Source organism: Dryobates pubescens, chromosome 2 (genome assembly GCF_014839835.1).
Source record: "Dryobates pubescens isolate bDryPub1 chromosome 2, bDryPub1.pri, whole genome shotgun sequence".
Classification (NCBI taxonomy): domain Eukaryota; kingdom Metazoa; phylum Chordata; class Aves; order Piciformes; family Picidae; genus Dryobates; species Dryobates pubescens.
The window spans coordinates 23,944,514-23,962,293 of record NC_071613.1 but is presented as its reverse complement, the minus strand read 5'-3'; the positions used below and the strand labels follow the sequence as shown (position 1 = coordinate 23,962,293).

The 17,780-nt window shown below is 43.2% G+C and overlaps 1 protein-coding gene across 8 annotated transcripts in view; it reads left to right on the top strand.

The window, feature by feature from the left end:
- AGAP1 (ArfGAP with GTPase domain, ankyrin repeat and PH domain 1) overlaps nt 1–11,129 on the top strand; it is a 389,866-nt gene extending 378,737 nt beyond the window's left edge. For all 8 annotated transcript variants that reach the window (XM_054172086.1, XM_054172080.1, XM_054172073.1 and 5 more), the window contains 2 exons: nt 8,850–9,105; nt 9,745–11,129. In XM_054172086.1, coding sequence (XP_054028061.1) covers nt 8,850–9,105; nt 9,745–9,948 — 460 coding nt within the window. In that variant the 3' untranslated portion in view covers nt 9,949–11,129. The remainder of the gene's footprint in view (nt 1–8,849; nt 9,106–9,744) is intronic.
- Nucleotides 11,130–17,780: the final 6,651 nt, after the last annotated feature.

The following is a 17,780-nucleotide window of genomic DNA, read 5'->3' as shown; positions in this document are numbered from 1 at the left end:
TTCACTACTGACTTGTATGGAGCAAGTATGTGGGTTTTATTTGCTTGTTGCTCCAAATGTGTTTTTCTTCACAGTCTATGCTCAAGTACAATGTTGATTACTTGTACTTTGGCTTTTATGTCTTATATGAATTTAGTGTGATGTTTGGATTCTTTTTCTTCAAATACTCCAAGGAGTAGCATCTTAGTGCTTCTGCTGGAATGAAGCCCTGAAAGGGCTTTTGTTTTTTGTTGTAAGCCAGACTATAGGAGTTATTGGCAACGAAGGATCAAAACTATCAAGGAAATTTCCAAAGGTCTTTGTAAAGCAAAGAGTAATTGGACTGTCCTATTCCAGTTCCTGCTCTTTGGGTAAAGGTTGTATTCCCATTCTGCAGCCCACAACAGATGTTTTTTTTCATTTTGGATAACTGAAGCCACCTTTTCATGCTAAACAAGCTCTCATTTGAGGTGCCTTTAATGTCTGCACTGCAAGTTTTTCACTCCTTTTGGTAAACCTTGGAGGTTTTCCCCCAGCCCCTCATTATTTATAAGACATCGGTGCACTCATAGTTATGCTGCTTCCCCACCTTACAGCATTACGAGCAGAGGAGAAGCTCCATTTCTCTTCTCTCATCTGTTTATGATGTGATACGTTCCAAAGCAGATCACATCAGCGACTGTTATGGTATCCTTAATGCACTGTGATAGTCGCAGCACGGGAGGAGCCGCTGGAAAGCTCATCGCTGATGTACGTCCCTGTTACATGCCACATTACTCAGGGTCTGTGGGAACCTCACTTGGCTACCTCGCTCTGTCTCTCACCTGGCACAGATTATTGAGATTTATGCATTGAAATATTTATATGTCACTTCCCCCCTCTTTGAATACTGCACAAGGGCTTCCTCTAATATGAAGATGAAAGCAGAAGCCTGGTTTGGGGTGAAAACAGCTGGATTTGTAGGCATGAACAACCAGGATAACAGACTGCCTTCATTTCCACAAAATATTTCCTACAAGTTCATTTATAGTTCCATTATCTGTTCAAAACTGCTGCCGTGTTTTTGTGTGAAAATTGATTTCAAATAGAGTTTTCATATTTTTTCCTTTACAACTTTACTTTTTTTCTCCCCCTTCACGATGATTTCTTGAGCTATATTTAAAATACTATTGCATTAAACGTAGCCTTCCTATAGGAGGAAGTTAGTGTTAGCAAATTGCAAATTAATGGAATCTTCTAACCTCAGTGACTGTGTATCAAATTGTAAATTGAAATTTCCAGTCTGCGTTTAGGTGCTGGCACAATGCAATTTGATTTATACACTTAAGACATCAGGTTAAGTATGGTTACACATGAATAATGAAATGCATTAGATACATGTTTGCAATTAATATTCTCTGCATATATATACGTGTTACTGCAAACAAGCGAGAAGCAAATATGCTCCTTGGTTTTAGCATCTCCATGCAACTGTTGTACAGCAGCTTTTGGCTTATTTTAGGTGGCATTTGTAGTATGCCCAGTGGTTGAGGTTGACCACTCCAGAAATGGAAGTAGTCTACGTACTTGTCTAGAACCACACACTGGTAATTCACTTATTAGTTTGGGGGGTTTTGTTGTTTGGTTTTGGTTTTTTGGGGTTAGCCAGCACGGTGACACATCTTGGTTTAAATTTCACAGGGGTGTTTTCGTGATTGTGCATCACTAGGTAAAAGGAATCAGATCATGAACTCAGTATTTTTTCTGTTGGTCAGCAGAGAGGGGGTGGAAGGGAGTGGTCATTCATGGCTGGGGTATTCCAGATTTTCATTAAGGTCTCTCCTTGCATATTGTAGCAGAAATCTGTCTTTCTTCGCTGTTCACAGTTCTTTTTAAAATGTTTTCACCAATATAGTGTTTAAAACCCTTAGATTTCACCATTGTTGGCATTTTTTTCCTCCTAAATGTGGCTGGCAATACTGTTGAAAAAAAAAATTCAGGAGCTTTGGGGGTTAGTAGAAAAGTACAATTTGTGGCATTCTTCAAGCTTTTTGTTAAATCTCTAGGGACTGAGTTGCACAGAACAAAAAAAGCTTGGATTTCTATTGAGAAAAGGTTTAACTGTCTTGCAGGGCTTACACTTGTCACACTTGCAATCTTTATTCTTAACTTAATAAGCCTTTTCATAGCACCTGCAGTATTCCCTGCCGTTGTAGGTCGCATAGCTCTTGCTTAACTTTATATGGAGTAAACCTCAGGTGTGATGTATTTTATTGAGTATACCTTAAAAATCATTAGATTGAGTGTTGTGCAATGAAAACATGGACTTGCTGCAATTCTACATGATGTATTGGAGCCCACAGCTGCAGGATATTTGTCTAAACAGCCTGAAGTCAGTAAACCTTGGTGCCTTGGCCAGGCTGGTAATTAATGTTGTACAGAAATAAATCCCACAGGTGTCTTAACACCTCAGGGAGTGCTGCCAGTTACTCCATAGCATTGCTGGAAGGCTAACCTGGAAGTGCAGGAATAACAGCTTTTCTGGAGCCCTAGTAGGGGTGTGCTGTCAGAAGAGAGGGCAAAGAAAGTGGAGAAGCTTGGCTGAATCTGAATTACAGTTATACTGGTAAGTGTCATGCAAGAGATGATTAATTTGGGAAGCACACTGAGCTCTGCACGTATGAGTGATCTCTGTCTGTCATGCACAGTAGGGCTTTCTTTCCATCTTAGACCCTTGGGCTTCAGAAAACAGCTTCCTGAAGGTGAGGAGGGCTTTGGCCATGTTTCTTGTGTCTTTTGGGACTGGTGTTTTGGTTTGGTTGCTTGGTGGTAGGAGAGGTAAGCTTGGCCTTTTTTTATGGCACTGAATTTTCTGTCTCTCCTCACTGGTGGACAAAAATGTGAAGGATTAGCAGCAGGTTGAATGCAGTCCTCAGCCAGATAACTTCCCTGGCAGAGACAGTAATTACATCATTTCCAAGCTGGGTTACTGTGCTGCTGATCTGGAGAACCCTGGTCCAGAGTCAAGACATGGGTTGGCTTATCTGTAGCTTTCCTATAGGGCTGGTCTTCATCCGTCAGGGATGTTTAACTTGCAAGAAGTAATAAGCTTAATAGGTTGACTTTATTTAATTATTAATGGTCCTTTTCTGTCCTTACAGCTCATAAAACACCCTTTAGGTTGGCAAAACACTCATAATATTGATCAGGAGCCAGAGAGATATTTATTTCCTCTTTGCCCCAGCGCACATAAATCTTGGTCCTTTTCCTCAGCAGGCGGGATTTACAGTGGCCTGTTCCTTAAAAGCTTTTCGTAATTAAGGAATAAATACCTATCAGTCTTTGTTTGCTGTCTGGAGCCCTGTTGTTTGCCAGGGACCTATATATCCCCGATGGGTTTGTGCGCCTTCCCCCTTAGCAACGCAGCCGGAGAGAGAAGGCATGCATGCTCGGAAGCAGTCAACTGCTAAGCACTTACTTTGCAATAGAGTGGGGACTTCTCCTGCAGAGAGAGGAAGCCCCTGTGTTTTCTTAGCATATTGTTCCCAGCTCGTCTTCCATGCCTCTCCTCCCAGTTCCTGCTTTGCTTGGGGCAGGAAGACACTTTGGAAATTCCTTGCTGCTAGCCCTTTCTTCTTGCCTTCTCTTCATCTCCCCTCTCTGCTAGTTGCAATTAAAAACATCATGAATCTTGCCCAACATTTCAATCCCATCTCCCCCTTATCGATGTTTCTCTTTTACCCATGCCAGCATTGCATTGCCAGCTCAATCCAAAGCGATGCTGTTTATCTCATGCCCGGGGGGCTAGCACGAAGGGTTTGTTTAAACGGCAAGCCCTGGCACAACTGCTTGCCGAGCACTGGTCATTAGGTGATGCATGCTTCTTGCATGCTAGACCATGAAGCTAATGACAAATTCTGGCACTCTCCAGGAGTTTGGGAGGTATGGGGGGTTAGATCTACTTCATTTTCTTGGAAGAGACACATTAACCTTGTCAGCTGGCCAACAGGAGAGGAAATTTGGCAGTGCTCTTGCTGCGCCGGCCAGGTTACTCCCATGTTGAACAGTTGTACTTCAGTGAGCAAGCAGAAATGGCAACACACTGGCACAGCACCTGCACGGCAATGCTAGAGAGACCATTTTGAGGCCTCTTCAGTTACAGAATTATTTTCCTTAGCAAGAAAGAGGAAAAGATAAAAAATAAATTTCAAGAGGTTTTTTATTAGTGTCGTCAAAAGGATGAAGGATAAAACTTCACTTCAAAATGCCTGCAACCCAGCCTGCTCTGTATTTGGGATGGTGGGAAATCCATGCTCTGCCACGGTAAATACCTGCCATCCGTTACTTTTTTAATGTAACCTTTCAAAATTTCATGGAACCTTTTAACAAGTGATGACTAATTTTAGATAACAAGCAAGCAGCACAACATTTTTGTTATCCTTGTTGCCTCTTTAGTAAGGATAAGGCTGCTCTTGCACTGGAGCTGTTGAATTTTCATGGCAAGTTCTCAGGCTTTCCATCTGCGTGCCATTGCCCGCACAATCAGTTCTGAGTTGCTGTATGAACATGAGTTTGATTTCCACCCTGCACATCCTTTCTGTGTTTGCCTTTTATGCCTCTCCGCCAAGTATACGTGAGGGACAAAGGGAAGTTGAAGACAGAGGTGAATGGGAGTGAGGAGCAGAATGGACAGTCAACACAAGTGATGTGCTCCTGCTCTTATTTGTCGGGTGTTAAACCATACATGTTTTACCAAGGCTGGAGAGGCAATCAGTGCACTCTGTGGGGCTGAGCTATGTAGGGTGTGAGCTCCTAAATGAGCATCTCTGATGCAAACCCACTCGTGGAGAATACAACGTAGCTCCTGGAACAAAGCTGTGCTCTAAGCAAATCTGCTTTTTGTATTCTCACATGCTACCTAGTTAGCCCTCCCCCTTACCAGTGCCCAGTATTTATGTTTCCAGATAATAATGATGTGATGTGGCTGGCAGAGTAATTTAAATAATTGGACATTATCTTGAGAAGCAAGCACCTAATTAGATCAAAATAAACTGAGAACTGAAATTTTCATCTGTTTCTAATAACCCTTTACCTATGTACAGTATTGCTGCAGTGGCAGAGATTTCATTATTCACACCACTGTGTGTGCTTAGAGTTCACTAGTGATGGAGATTCCTGCAAGAGCAAAGAACTTGGTGGAATTTCTTGGCCAAAGCTTAGTGGCTCATTCCTCTTCTGCTACCACAGAGCATTTTGCAGCCTTGCTCTGTTGTATCTGGCTCTTGTGAGGCTTGAAGTTTTTTATCAGTACTCAGGGTTTGCATGCATAACTTCTGAGATAAAAGGCTCAAAGAAAGTGTGATCTTTAGGTTTTTCTAGGAGTTTATAATCTATCAATTCCTTTGTGCCTTAAAAAACAACATCTGGCATGATCACTGAAGAAAAGTCATCGCAGTACAGATGAGGAAGAGGCAGCTCACACATTCTCCAGCATTAGGCATCGTCTGAGCACATGGCGGTGTTGCTTTTCTAGGACACTGGCCTTAATCTGGTCCTGAGAAAAGAATTCCACTGGACTTTGGAAGTTCTGTAACGGAGTCCTCTTTTGGCTTTGACTGCTAAGGCTGAAAGTCTCTGTGGCTGAGGAGGTCATTTAGAGTGGAAGTTGATTGTGGCTAAGAGAAAAAAGTGAGGAAAATATTTACTAGCTCATGCGCTTTTCCTTTATTTTTAGGGATTGGTTCAGTGTCTTTGTCCTGATTAGTTGCTCTTCCTCACATTTCCTCATGCTCTTATTCAGCTGATTTATTTAAAGGTATGTCAGTGCTGGCTGAAATGAAACACTGTGCCTCCTCTTCCTGCTTATTGCTGACCGCTCCAATAATTCATTTTTTAGCTCATTAGCTAACAGGGGATGTGAACAGTGGTCCTCCAGGGAATGGCAATGAGGTTAAGTGATCTACTGCTGACAACTCTGCTCTTGGACTGGCCTTCCTTGGGAGAAATGAAACCTCAACGAAGACAAGCTGTGGATCCCAGAAGTGAAATTTGGGCATCAGAGCAACAATTACAGTATTTATGTCTTCTTGTTGAGATTTACAAGATGAATGCAAGTGGCAGAGCTGAAGCTGTCTTCCAGTAAAGTAGTCAGGTCTTCCCATTCAAAATGAAATGGTTTGTGCCAGAGGTGTAAGGAGGATGTCTGTGGGCATTGGCTTTCTAGATACTCCTTGAAAAACAGCCCTTCTAGATTTTGGCTGTCCATGAGGCATGGGCAAGCATGCTTTTCCTCCTGCCTCTGTGATAAAGTTTTGTTTTCTGCAGGGAAATTCTAATGGCATATCTTTGTTCTGCCCAGTTTGTACCGTTGAGCAAGACCTAAATCTCACTCAATAGCCAGTGTCAGTGACATGCTGCCCCCAAATGTCCGAGGCTTATACATAACATACATTTTTGTTTGTAGTGTTTGCTCTGTTCTCACCATGACCCTTAATGTGACTCCAAAGGCAGAGATGGTTACTTGGTCATGCTGCAGAAGGGTGCTTTAAGGAAGGGCCCATTTACATGCTTTCCATCACTAATGCTGGTGGCAGCATGTTTCCCCTTCATGTCAGATTTCTTTTTAGAGATTTTTTGGTTTGCACCCAACTTTTTGAGGCAGTAGGATAAACCTGAGCAGAACTCGGCTGCTTGGTGTCTATCCTGCTGTCTTGCAGCCTCACATGAACAGCAAGATTGCCTTTGTGCTGCTCCCATGCTATGCAAAGCAAATGCAAGGTCTGTGCTGATGGATTTGCAAACTGGCAGCCTACAGCTCTGAAAAGTTCTGCCTTGGTGTAGCAATTATTGTCTCTATTGCAGTACATACCATAGTGTCACTATTACATTTTAAAGTGAATTGTGCTTAGAAGTGGGAGACTTGTGTAGAAACAGCTTGTTTTCTAAACAAAAAGGGTCTTCAAGTCATGGTAATCATGCTTTTAACAGGAGCCAAAAGTTACTATCACTCAAAAGATTGTTTGGGGGAGATGGGGGATTCATTTGCAGACTCTTGACTAGGCTAAAAAATTCTTACTATTTACGTGTCTGTGATATCTTTTGCCCTTAGGGTGTATGGGCATGTGAGAAATAAGTTCCCTAGGCTCTGATGTCTACCATAGCAGAGGTTGGATCCCTTCATTTTTCAGTCTGGCACATTTTAAATATGTAGTGGATATGTTGGTTATAGTCTCAATACCTCTACACATGTTTGAAAAACAGAGGATATATTTGCTAAACATTCCTGAGGATACTCTAGATGGTTAGTGGAAGTAGAACTGTTGCAGTGTTGCAGGAATGCCCATTCATTGTAAATAATTGCATGTTACTTTATCCTCCTCCTGGCTCTTGTTTCTGGTTTGTTGTTTTTTATGTTAGAAAAATACAAACACAAAAAACATGAGTTAAGGATGCAATAGTAACACAAGTCCTTTTCTTCCTTCTCTCCATCTGGAATACCTGAAATGACACTCTGCTTATCAGATCCTGCCTTCAAAGGCTAATTTGCAGTTCCTCAAATGTTTGGGTTGTGGGGTTTTTTTTTGGTGTGTCTTTTAGCTTGCAGGAGTCACTCAAAAGTTTGATTTAAGCAAGCACTCTTTGGGTTGATTTTCTGTTTGCACTTTTTCTCTCTCTCTCTCTCAAAAAAAAAAAAAAGTCACACCAACCAAAAAAAAACCCAAAACAAAGCAACCCAACAAAAAAACCCACCAGGAAGCAGCCCTGGACCTATTGGTGAGTTAAATTGTGCTGGGGTAGAGAAGGGGATGCTTTGGGAAGCTGTGCCTGAAAGCATGCAGGGAGGTCAAAGCAAGGTCACTCCACATGTACCAGGAAATGATGCAAAACTAATCCAGATTTGCTGTTGGAAGGGTCTGTTTACATAAGTATTTAAAAACAGATTAGGGCTAACCTGACACTAGATTACTGGGAGTAGTGTAAACACGGCTGAAAGGCGTAAACAGAGCTTTGCCTTTTGTACTCCAGAGGAGAAAATCTGTCACCAGTAACAAGTGGCCTGGCTTAGGTGATGTGTATGGCTTTCACAGGCCAAACAGATTACCTGAGGTACCTCTAAATGGGACTTTGTCTGGGGCTAGATCTCTTAGATCATATAATTGTGTGGTAATTTTTTTAATGGAGAGTTGAGGGACTTGTTTGTAGTCCTTGTTCTCCTGTAATCTAATAGCATACAGAAAGCTTTTGATAGTTCTTTGACATATCAGGAGGAAATGGTGCTTCAAAGTATTGTTTTGGTGGTTTTCATTTTGGAAAAACAAACAAAGGAACCATCCATCCATTCATAAGCCTTTTGCATTGGAAACCTTACTCAATTTGTAGAAGGAAAAAGCACTCCTGTAAGGAAGACAGTGTGTTTCAAAGCTTGCTTTCAGGTCTGCAATACAAATCCAGATGTTTGCTTACTTCTGATCTTAGACACAGAAATTTGATGCACTTTCTGTAATATATTTTGGAATGAAGGCTGCCTGTTTTGTCTTTGGTATTCCTAAGGGTGAAGGCTCTAGCACTGACTTCATGCCAGCCTTCGAGTCATCCCGATTTTTTTTAAGACCTGTTGTGGTCTTAGAAGCCTATATTCATGGCATCCACCAAGGGGCTTCTTGGGCACTGCACTAATACTGCTCAATAATGATGGGATGTGGGACACATATCATTATAAAGATAAGGTTTGGATGAACTGTTCCTGTGAGGGCTTTCTTGCAAAAATTTTGAAGGGACAGTAATTTTCCTATTGGTTAACTGATGTTTGCCAGCATGCTGGTAGCCCAACTGCCACCACTTGGAGGGAGCAAAGGCATTTTAGAGTGACCTGTCTCCTTTGGTTTCTCTAGGGAAGAAAAAGAGCGCTGGATACGTGCAAAATATGAGCAGAAGCTCTTCCTTGCCCCACTGCAGTGCCTGGAGCTTTCTCTGGGCCAGCATCTCCTGAGGGCTACAGCCGAGGAGGACTTGCGAACGGTCATCCTGCTGCTTGCCCACGGGACCCGGGAAGAGGTGAATGAGACCTGCGGAGATGGTGATGGGCGCACTGCCCTCCACTTGGCGTGCAGGAAAGGAAATGTGGTATTAGCACAGCTCTTGATTTGGGTAAGTACTTTGTGTCCAGGGCAGTGGGCTGGCTGGGTCGGCCTTTGCTTGGCTCTGTCCTTCAGCAGGACCTTACAGACCTGAGGGTTTCACAAAGAACCTGCTGGTGTCCTGAGTTTGTGTGTTCCTCACTGCCCACTCTCAAAAGACAGCACCATGATTAAAAAGTATGCTTCTGCCTCTCTGCTGCTTAATGGAAAGTAGAAGAGAAAGTAAGAAATTAGAGATTCTTTTAGCTCCTCTTTGTAACACCACTGAGGCAAATGTTCCACACATGAGACTCCCTGTAGAAACTTCTGCAATGCTTCTGTTCTCACCTTGTCAGTCTGGTCCCCTGCCCACTCCCTGTTCTCCCTCTCCTTTTCCCTCTCCCATCTAGGTAGTAGAAGCCACATCCCTGGAAACATTCAAAGTCAAGTTGGATGGGGCTCTGAGCCCCATGATCTAGCTGAAGATGTCCCTGCTCACTGCAGGGGGATTGGCCTAGATGACATTTGAAAGTCCCTTCCAGGCCAAACCTTTCTCTTGTTCTGTGATCGTCACTTAAATTCAAATCTATCTGTCCCAAATCTACCCCCTCTATGTTTTAACATCCTGTTGGCACCACAGCTTCCAACAGCACATCTCTTCTTTCTGCAGTACGGCGTTGACGTGATGGCACGCGACGCCCATGGAAACACAGCGTTGGCCTACGCCCGGCAGGCCTCTAGCCAGGAGTGCATTGACGTTCTCCTCCAGTACGGCTGCCCCGACGAGCGCTTTGTCCTCATGGCCACACCAAACTTGTCCAGGAAGAACAACAACCGAAACAACAGCAGTGGAAGGATGCCCACCATCATCTGAGGAGCTCACTTGTGTATTCGCTGACCTGAATTACATCCACAGCCTCATAGTCCTCCATCCTCATCACAGCTCTGCTCTGTGAGTCCAGTAACTCTCCTTTTCCCTTTTCCCTTCGATATATCCCTGTTCCACCTGGAAATGGCGCGTCCAGAGAGCGCGAGGGGATGAGAAGGAGCCAAAGGGGCTGCAGAGAAAGCAGTTGTTTCAGTGTCAGCTCTCGAACGGTGGAAGCGAGCGGGCAAGAGCGCGTGGGTTGAGCAGGACACGCCGCACGTGGCACCAGGACCATGGGACAGCGGTCGTCCCCAGTGGGGGCTGCAGGCTTCCGGAGCATGGAGGGAAGGGGCGGAGGGAGAGGCGAGTGAGAGGAGAAGGAAGGAGAGATGGTGACTTTCCGTAACTGACAGTTAAGCACATCAGTACATTTCACCTCTACCAAACGCGACGCCTGGATTTCATTCTCTTCTCTGAAGAGCTTGACGGCATAAATCAGAAGCAAGCACAGAGTTTGTCAGGTTTGAAGCTCCTATGATGGTATGTGTCAAATCAGTTGTAGCTAATCTGTCCGGGGAGAATACTGGCTTCATTACACTTGTATAGTTGAGTTCTTCCAGCATTACCGCTGTTTAATAGAACATGATTAGTCATCACGGAGAAAAAAGCATATTAGCTGAGGAGGTAGTTACATGGCACGCTTCGGTGATTGCTTGGATGTGATTGCAATATTCTTAGAAGCATCATATTATCTCAGACATGTTCTTTCAAGCCCTTGGAGCCCTCCTTTCTAAATTCACTGTCATAATTTAGTATCTGTTTAATTTTTCAGTCCAAAGAGAGGAAATGAGTTGCTGAGTGTTATTTGACTGCAGTCTCCTTGGTGTAAAAACAAAATGGAAAAAATAAATAAGAGTAACTATGAAACAGAAAAAGGAATCGTGAATACCGCTAAGGAACAAAAAAAATCCTTTCCAGTACGTTCATTGAAATTAATAAATGCATTAAAGGCTAATATTTTTTCAGCCAGCAGAAATAGGTTCTGTCATTTTGCCAAGGTAAATGTGTTGAGTTTTTGGTCACTCCTGTGATGCATTGCCTAACTTATACAGATTTTTGTATTGTGTCTCTCTAGATTATATGTATGTAAAATCTATTTGAATAATAAAAAAAAACAACAAAAAAAAGCCACCATAAATATGCATTGGTTATTACTTTTGTACAGAAAAAAAAAATGACATCTCTGTTAATTTATAAACTGTAATGGATGTGAACTAAATAATGTGCAACTAGTTAGGATCTGTGGGTTACAGATCATTGTACATTGAAAATATTCCCAGCAGTGAACTCTTGTTTCCATCCCAAGCCTTTTGAGGAACATATCAGGAGAAGATTATGGCATGTTTGGCATGAAAGGAAAAAAAGAAGTGTATGAGACCCTTTAGAAAGGGAAAAGAGGCTGTTTCTCAGTGCTGTAAATATATTTTACTCCAGAAGTCGTGAAGCTTTCACAAGCCAAGACAAAAAGCCCTAGCCTGGCTGTAGGAAGATCAGATTTGATTAAGTTCAGAATTGATAGCCTTCACCACAGCGGGCAGGGCATGGCTGCACTTGACTCCCAACTTGGCTGCTCTCTAGAAGAAAAATGGGTTGTGAAAGTAGCCTGGACAGTTCATTTGAATTCCAAGTTTTAATACTTGATATGATTATTTTGGTGTTATCAGGCAGATCCCAGCTTCTCCTGTTTTCAGTGAAGTGGGATTCTGGCACAGAGAAGCAGGCTGTACAGGTTTTGGCAGGTGGAAAAGTGATTTTTTGTGTGATTTTTTTTTTAAGTGGCATATGGCAATGTGAAGATGGGGGAAGGGTATATCACAGAGAAAGTTGAAAACTCAACTGAATTCAATGGCAAAGGAGCAATTATGTGAAGGCAGTGAGGTGCATACAGCATAGTAATTTGCAAATCTACCTGCTCGCATCTATTTCCCAAGCCTTCAGTGCTCCTCTTCCTTGGGGCTCTGGGTTTCATTTGGCACACAAAGGGAGAAGCATAGCAATTGCTAAGTAAATTTATGTGGACAAAATGTGAAGGGAATGAAAAAAGCATAATCTGGTTATCTTAAGGAAAAAGAGTCAGATAATTACAAATTTGATGAGAAGTCATCATATTATGGGGAAAAAATGAGCCTCAAGGTGGAAGCACAGAAGTATTGATCAGCTTTTCCTATTTGGTGGTGTTCTCATTTTGTACTTTGTTACTATATTGACCTTTGATTATTTGGTGGGGGGAATCTTTCTTCTGCCCCAGAATAAGGCTACAGCTGATTCTACTCATCCTGGGGTAGTTTTGATTTATTTGTTTCAACTGAGGAAGGGTGTCTGTTGTAATTACCGTTTCTCCATCATTGCCATGCAGCTGCCTGATCCTTGGTACTTACAGGTGGTCCATCAGTGACAGGACAACCACCTAATAATGTGCAGCTGAAGGGGATGCTGTGAAGCCCTCTGTGTCTTGGTGCTCATGAGCTTTACACCTCTATGGAGAGATGTAGTGGGGATTCAGGAGTCATGGCTCATAGTCCCAGAGGTGCTAGAGCTGCTGTTCCCCTGGGAGCACAGAGGGCCTTTCTATTTGAAAGCCAAGTCCAGTGTTTCAAATGCATGGTAGGCAGATTTGCTGCTGTTAAGTTCTCAATACATGTTCCGTTTCCAAGCTGTTCTTTTCCCCATTGAAAATATTTTCTGTGCATAATTTAATGCTCTCTTTGGGCCACCTTCCTCTTCTAAAACTGAGAGTGATGTCTGAGAAAAAAGGGCAACAAGGCGTCGTGCAGATTTCAGGTAGAATAATTATACCCTCCCTTCAGAAACATTTTCTGAAGGCCAACATCAAAAAAACAAGGAAGATTTCTAGGAAAGGGTATTCCACTGCTTTAAAGGAGAAATTATATATCCAGGCTAGCTAACTAATAACCTCATAATTAAGCAGTACCACAGTTGCTTTTAACCTAATTTTTTTTTTTTCCTGTGGAGGTATGAGCATTGGCAGTAATTTTGTTGAAGTGGCATAGACTATGTGATGACTTCCCCTAGAGATCTGGGGGTCCACAGGGAGGATACTCTGTCATACATGCAGTGGTAATCCTTTCAACAAACAGGAGATTACTCAGTGCCATCTCTCCAAGTCAGGAGAGGCCTTGTCTGCCACTACAGCTCATGATGCTCCAGTCGTGGGAACACAGACCCCAAGGGTCTGTGCTTCATGGAGTGTTGGCTGCACCATCACCTGTTCAAGTGGCCTTGGTTGAATGGCTGTGAGAAGTTGTGTGCCACCTCCTGAGCTAGTAGGACAGCCCACTTGGCAAGGAAGTCAGGCCAGCATAGACTCCATTCTCTTCCTGCATGGTGAAAAAGAGATGGCAAAACCCCTTCCCCCCCTAGCTGAGAACAAGGATGGACCCTGATGTGGCTTGGCTTTGTGAGCCAAGGTCTCCAGTCTTCATGTGCGTTTCAGGGGAAGTGTTTGCACTTTGCAAAGGATGTTCTTGAAGCTGTCCAGGTGTTGGAGCAAGCAATGTGAACTGACACTTGGAGAACCTGCAGGAACCATTCCCCTTGCATTCCCTCCGTTAACTCATCTGTTGTCTGTTCTTGATCTCACGTTTAGCCCCTCTCTTTGCCTTTCTGGAACCCACTTGCCAGGCTGTTTACCCTGAGCAAATTAAAACCAAATTGAGATCCAGTTAGTAAGAAATCCCAGCAGAAACATGTTAGCTAAAGCTGCTTTCTCCAAAAATGGAGTCTGCAGCTGTGTTTTTTCTTGTACCCCCCATTTAACCCTTTTTGTCATCCCAGATACTTTTAAATCCCCCTTCCTCTGCACTTTATCCACAATGACTAAAACACTAGAAGCGAGTCAGCTGTTGCTAGTAACATCAGCACTTTCCCTCTATTTATTCTAAGCTAATTGCTGTTGGAACCGTGGAGATGAGTCAGATGTGTCATATCTGGCATCTGAGTCTTGCTAGTCCTGGAGCTGAGGAGACTTTGCTTCTCCTCGCTATTTATGAAGAAATAAGAGCTAACCATGGGAAAATGCAGGATCCTGCCAGTGCAGATTTAGCCAAGGGCTCCCATTCCCAGATTTCTGATTTTGTTGCTAAAAGGGAGAAGAAGAAAAGCTGGTTTTGGAGAATCTGGGCTAGGTGTTGCTCAGAAAGCCAGGTGAGCTCCCGGAAGGAGAGAGGATTTTTGAGCATTTGGGCATAGTGTGTGATAACTGTGTAAACATTACTATTGTTTCATTTGCTGTCTTTTTCCCTGTTTCTTTAAATTATGTGTGTTAGTGCAAAAAAAGCTTTAGCTGCACTTGGAGGTTTCCCCTGGAAGGAGGAAGCTGAGTAACATAGGCAAAGGATTAGAGGTGAGAATGCAGATACAGGCTTAGAAATTATCTCTGGCACTGTAATGTATTATAATTAGATTATATGGGGTTTGGATAGCTTCATCTTTTATATTTGTATGGAGAGAGGGGGAAAAATGAAGTAAATTGTAGTTTCTAGTATAAAGTAGTAATAGTGGAGACAAGCACAGATTTCACAAGGGACTCCCAAAGGGACCCTTTCCGAACGTCTCGGGGAGCCACGTTTGCACCTTAACCGGGAACAAATGGTCATTGTGGCTGGAGGGACTCAAGGTGAAGGAGGACACTGTTGGGGACCAAACTTGGGGCAGCTTGGCTTGATAGGAGACAGCTTGCCCATCCTCATCTCATCATCAAGCATCTTTGTTTCCCCTCTGATGGCTGCTACAGTGGTTTGTACATAGGATCTCTGGCTATAAGCCTTGGATCCTCAGTTCAGCATCTTCTTCCATTCTTCGTGATTTGTGGGTAAAAAAATTGTTGTGTAGAAAACCCAGGTCGGATGGCTTTGTATTTGCTGCATAGCAGGAAAAATAAAGCTCCAGATGAAAGTTCTTTTCAAAGCGGCGAAACGCTAAACCACAAATTTAAAGGCTATGCAGTAAGTTTTGACTTCTTAAATTCTAAGCTACAAAAAGAAAAGCAGTTTGAATGGGTTTATTAGAAAATAATCTCCTGCTTTTAAAATACATAAATAGAGGTAATAGAGCAAAATACCCAAAGGTGTAGGTAGGTAGATTTGTTGTATCATCACATTCTAGATTTTCTTCTGTTGTGTAGCGTGGGCTAGGTTTTAAAGTAAATATTGGGTGATCTCATCTCATTACAGTTTACCTTGAGTTGACTGAATCTGTCTCACATTTTAAAGGGAGGTTTGAAGCATTTTGGCCAAGATATTCAGGAGCTGTGAACAGTTCATGTTTTGAGAGGAGGATTGCATGATTTCTGAAAACAACAGGTTGCTTTGGGGTTGTTTTTTTTCAGCCATCTTGAGTCCCAAATCACTAGGTATGCATCTGGTCTCCATGGCCCCTGTGTTTCATTTCAGGTGACAGCAATATGTGGGTGAATTAACTCTCATCATTTACTACTCTTCCCTGAATGTTCAAGGGGAGGTTTTGCTTGTGAGTGAATGAAATAAAAGTATCTTCGTGCATTTCAGCAGTTTTGGCCTCTTCATCTCTCTATGTCTGCCTATCCTTCAAATCCCTGTGGCATATTAAAGTGGTGGTGGTGGTGAGTTCTGTTGATGGGCAGAGCTTCAGCTTTCTCTTGGCCATGAACTTTCTGGATATGTGTTTAGCTTCTGGTACTAAGGATTGACTATTTTGCAGTGCTTCAGAACTAGTAATTTTTACCTGTGTGTTATGTGAAGGGGGGTGGGTGGGGATGCTTACAGAGGTCTAACGGCATGCATTTGGAATGACCACGTTGCTTGCTGGCAGTGAATGCACCATCAGCTCTTTTGTGTATGCCCTGTTTTCCAGAACCAAGGGGTGTTTTGGTTTGGGTTGTTTGGGTTTTTTCCTTTCTGAGAACTGAAGTAGCTGAAAATACTTCCCTGGTCCTCTACAATGACAAGGTAGAGGGAGCAAAACCCCTAACAGCGGAGAGCTTGATAGGGTCTGGTATGTGCTAAAGGCAATCCCCAAGCTCACACAGGACCAAGGAAGGGTTTTGGTGTTGAAGGTGGTCTGTTATTTTGCAACTAGTTGCTATATCTGGGGATTGAGTTGAGTTTGAATTGGTGGATAAAGTGCAGCAAAGGTGGTTTGAGTCCTAAGGTCAAGGTGGTGTATCACATGGAGGTACTAACTACATGTGCTTTGCATTTGGTGTGTGTCTGTGTGCTTATATATGCTCTGCATACTGCTACTAGCAATTGTGGAAATGTATGCACGCACATTTACACGTTGATCAAAACCTATAGCTAGAGACAGATTTTCAGTTTGATTTTTCTACATGGGCAAGTTTCCCAGTTTGACTAAGACCAGCCATTTCCAAGAGCTTGGGAGGCAGCTGCAGGATGGGGATGCCTGCTTGATGGATGGAAAGATGCAGGAATATGTGGTACAGGCTTACTGCACCTCAAAAATCCTATTCCTTCAGACAACAACACTCAACTTAAAAAGAACTTTAACTACGTAACCAGGTATGGAGTAGTCCCCTTGCTTGAGAGTAGAAATTCCAACTTGCCATCCCTCAGGGGCATTACCATGAGAAACTCCAGGGAAGAAGATTCCAAAGGTGGAAAGGGCAGAAGACTTGCTGCTCAGAGGCTCTTTTCTAAACAAATTTTCTTGAAACTCAACATAGTGGCTGAGTTTCAGTGTGCAATCAGTAGGCTGCCCTCCTGTAGCTGGTTCAGCAATGTTTTGGGTCCTGTTGCTGTTTGTAGGGCTGTTGGAGATGATGATGGTGAGATGTTTGTGAAGAGCATTCTCCAGGTGGGTCCTTCCCCAAAAGCAGCTCCTCATTCTTCTCTCCATGCATCCTTGACAATTAAGGTCTGGCCCCAAAATTTTGTTGTGAGGGAGACACAAATCTCAGCTGAAGTGTGCTGAGGCTTTGCACGTACTGAGTAGGCTGGAAAAGCTTGACCAAGTGTTGTGCACACCATTTCTACCCTTGCTTTCCATTTACAGTCCTATCAGGAGAAACCAACAGGGAAAGGGCAATTCTGGCAGAGCAAGAAGGATGTTTGCTGGAGTGAGGCAGCATATGGTAGGAATCATGGCTGGGTGCATGAAAAGGATGGAAGCATCTTCTGTTTCCCCTTCTTGCACCCATGACAAGACTAACTTTGAAATACTGTTGAAAACCCCTCCAAACTTCTTTTCTGATGTAACAATGTATTCAGCTGGATTCTCACTTGAATCGTTTTGCCAGTCCATGGAGAAAATTGGATGTAGCCATCCTCTGAAAGCACAGCTCATTGCTCCATGGGAATGCCAAGTTTCCAAGGGACTGCATGCATTCAGTCCAGCTCTCTTTTACTGTTTCAATGTCCAAGAGCATCTCTCACTTGTAGGCAGCTAGCGTAGGTGGGTGCACAAACTGAAGGGGTGTTTGGGAGAGGAGTGGCTTTAAAAAAACAAAACAAAACAGGACTTGTTTTGTGTTGCAACTGCCTTTGGCATCTGGTTTAGAATTCCCAGAGGCCTGATTCTGCAGCTCCTGCTCCCTTAAACCTCTTGACTTCTGTGGGGTTTGAGCATGTCCTGAATGCTTTAACCAAGCCCAAGATAAAAGAGCTTCAAGGCAGCAGAGCTGGGCACAGATGGGCTATATTCTGACCTCTCTGATGGCAGAGTTTAGCCCCTGGTTTCAGCAAGGTTGTGATTTGAGGTTCTGTCTAGCTGACACCTTTATTTGGGGAAGTTCCATCAGCACCACTTGGGAAGCAGATCCATAA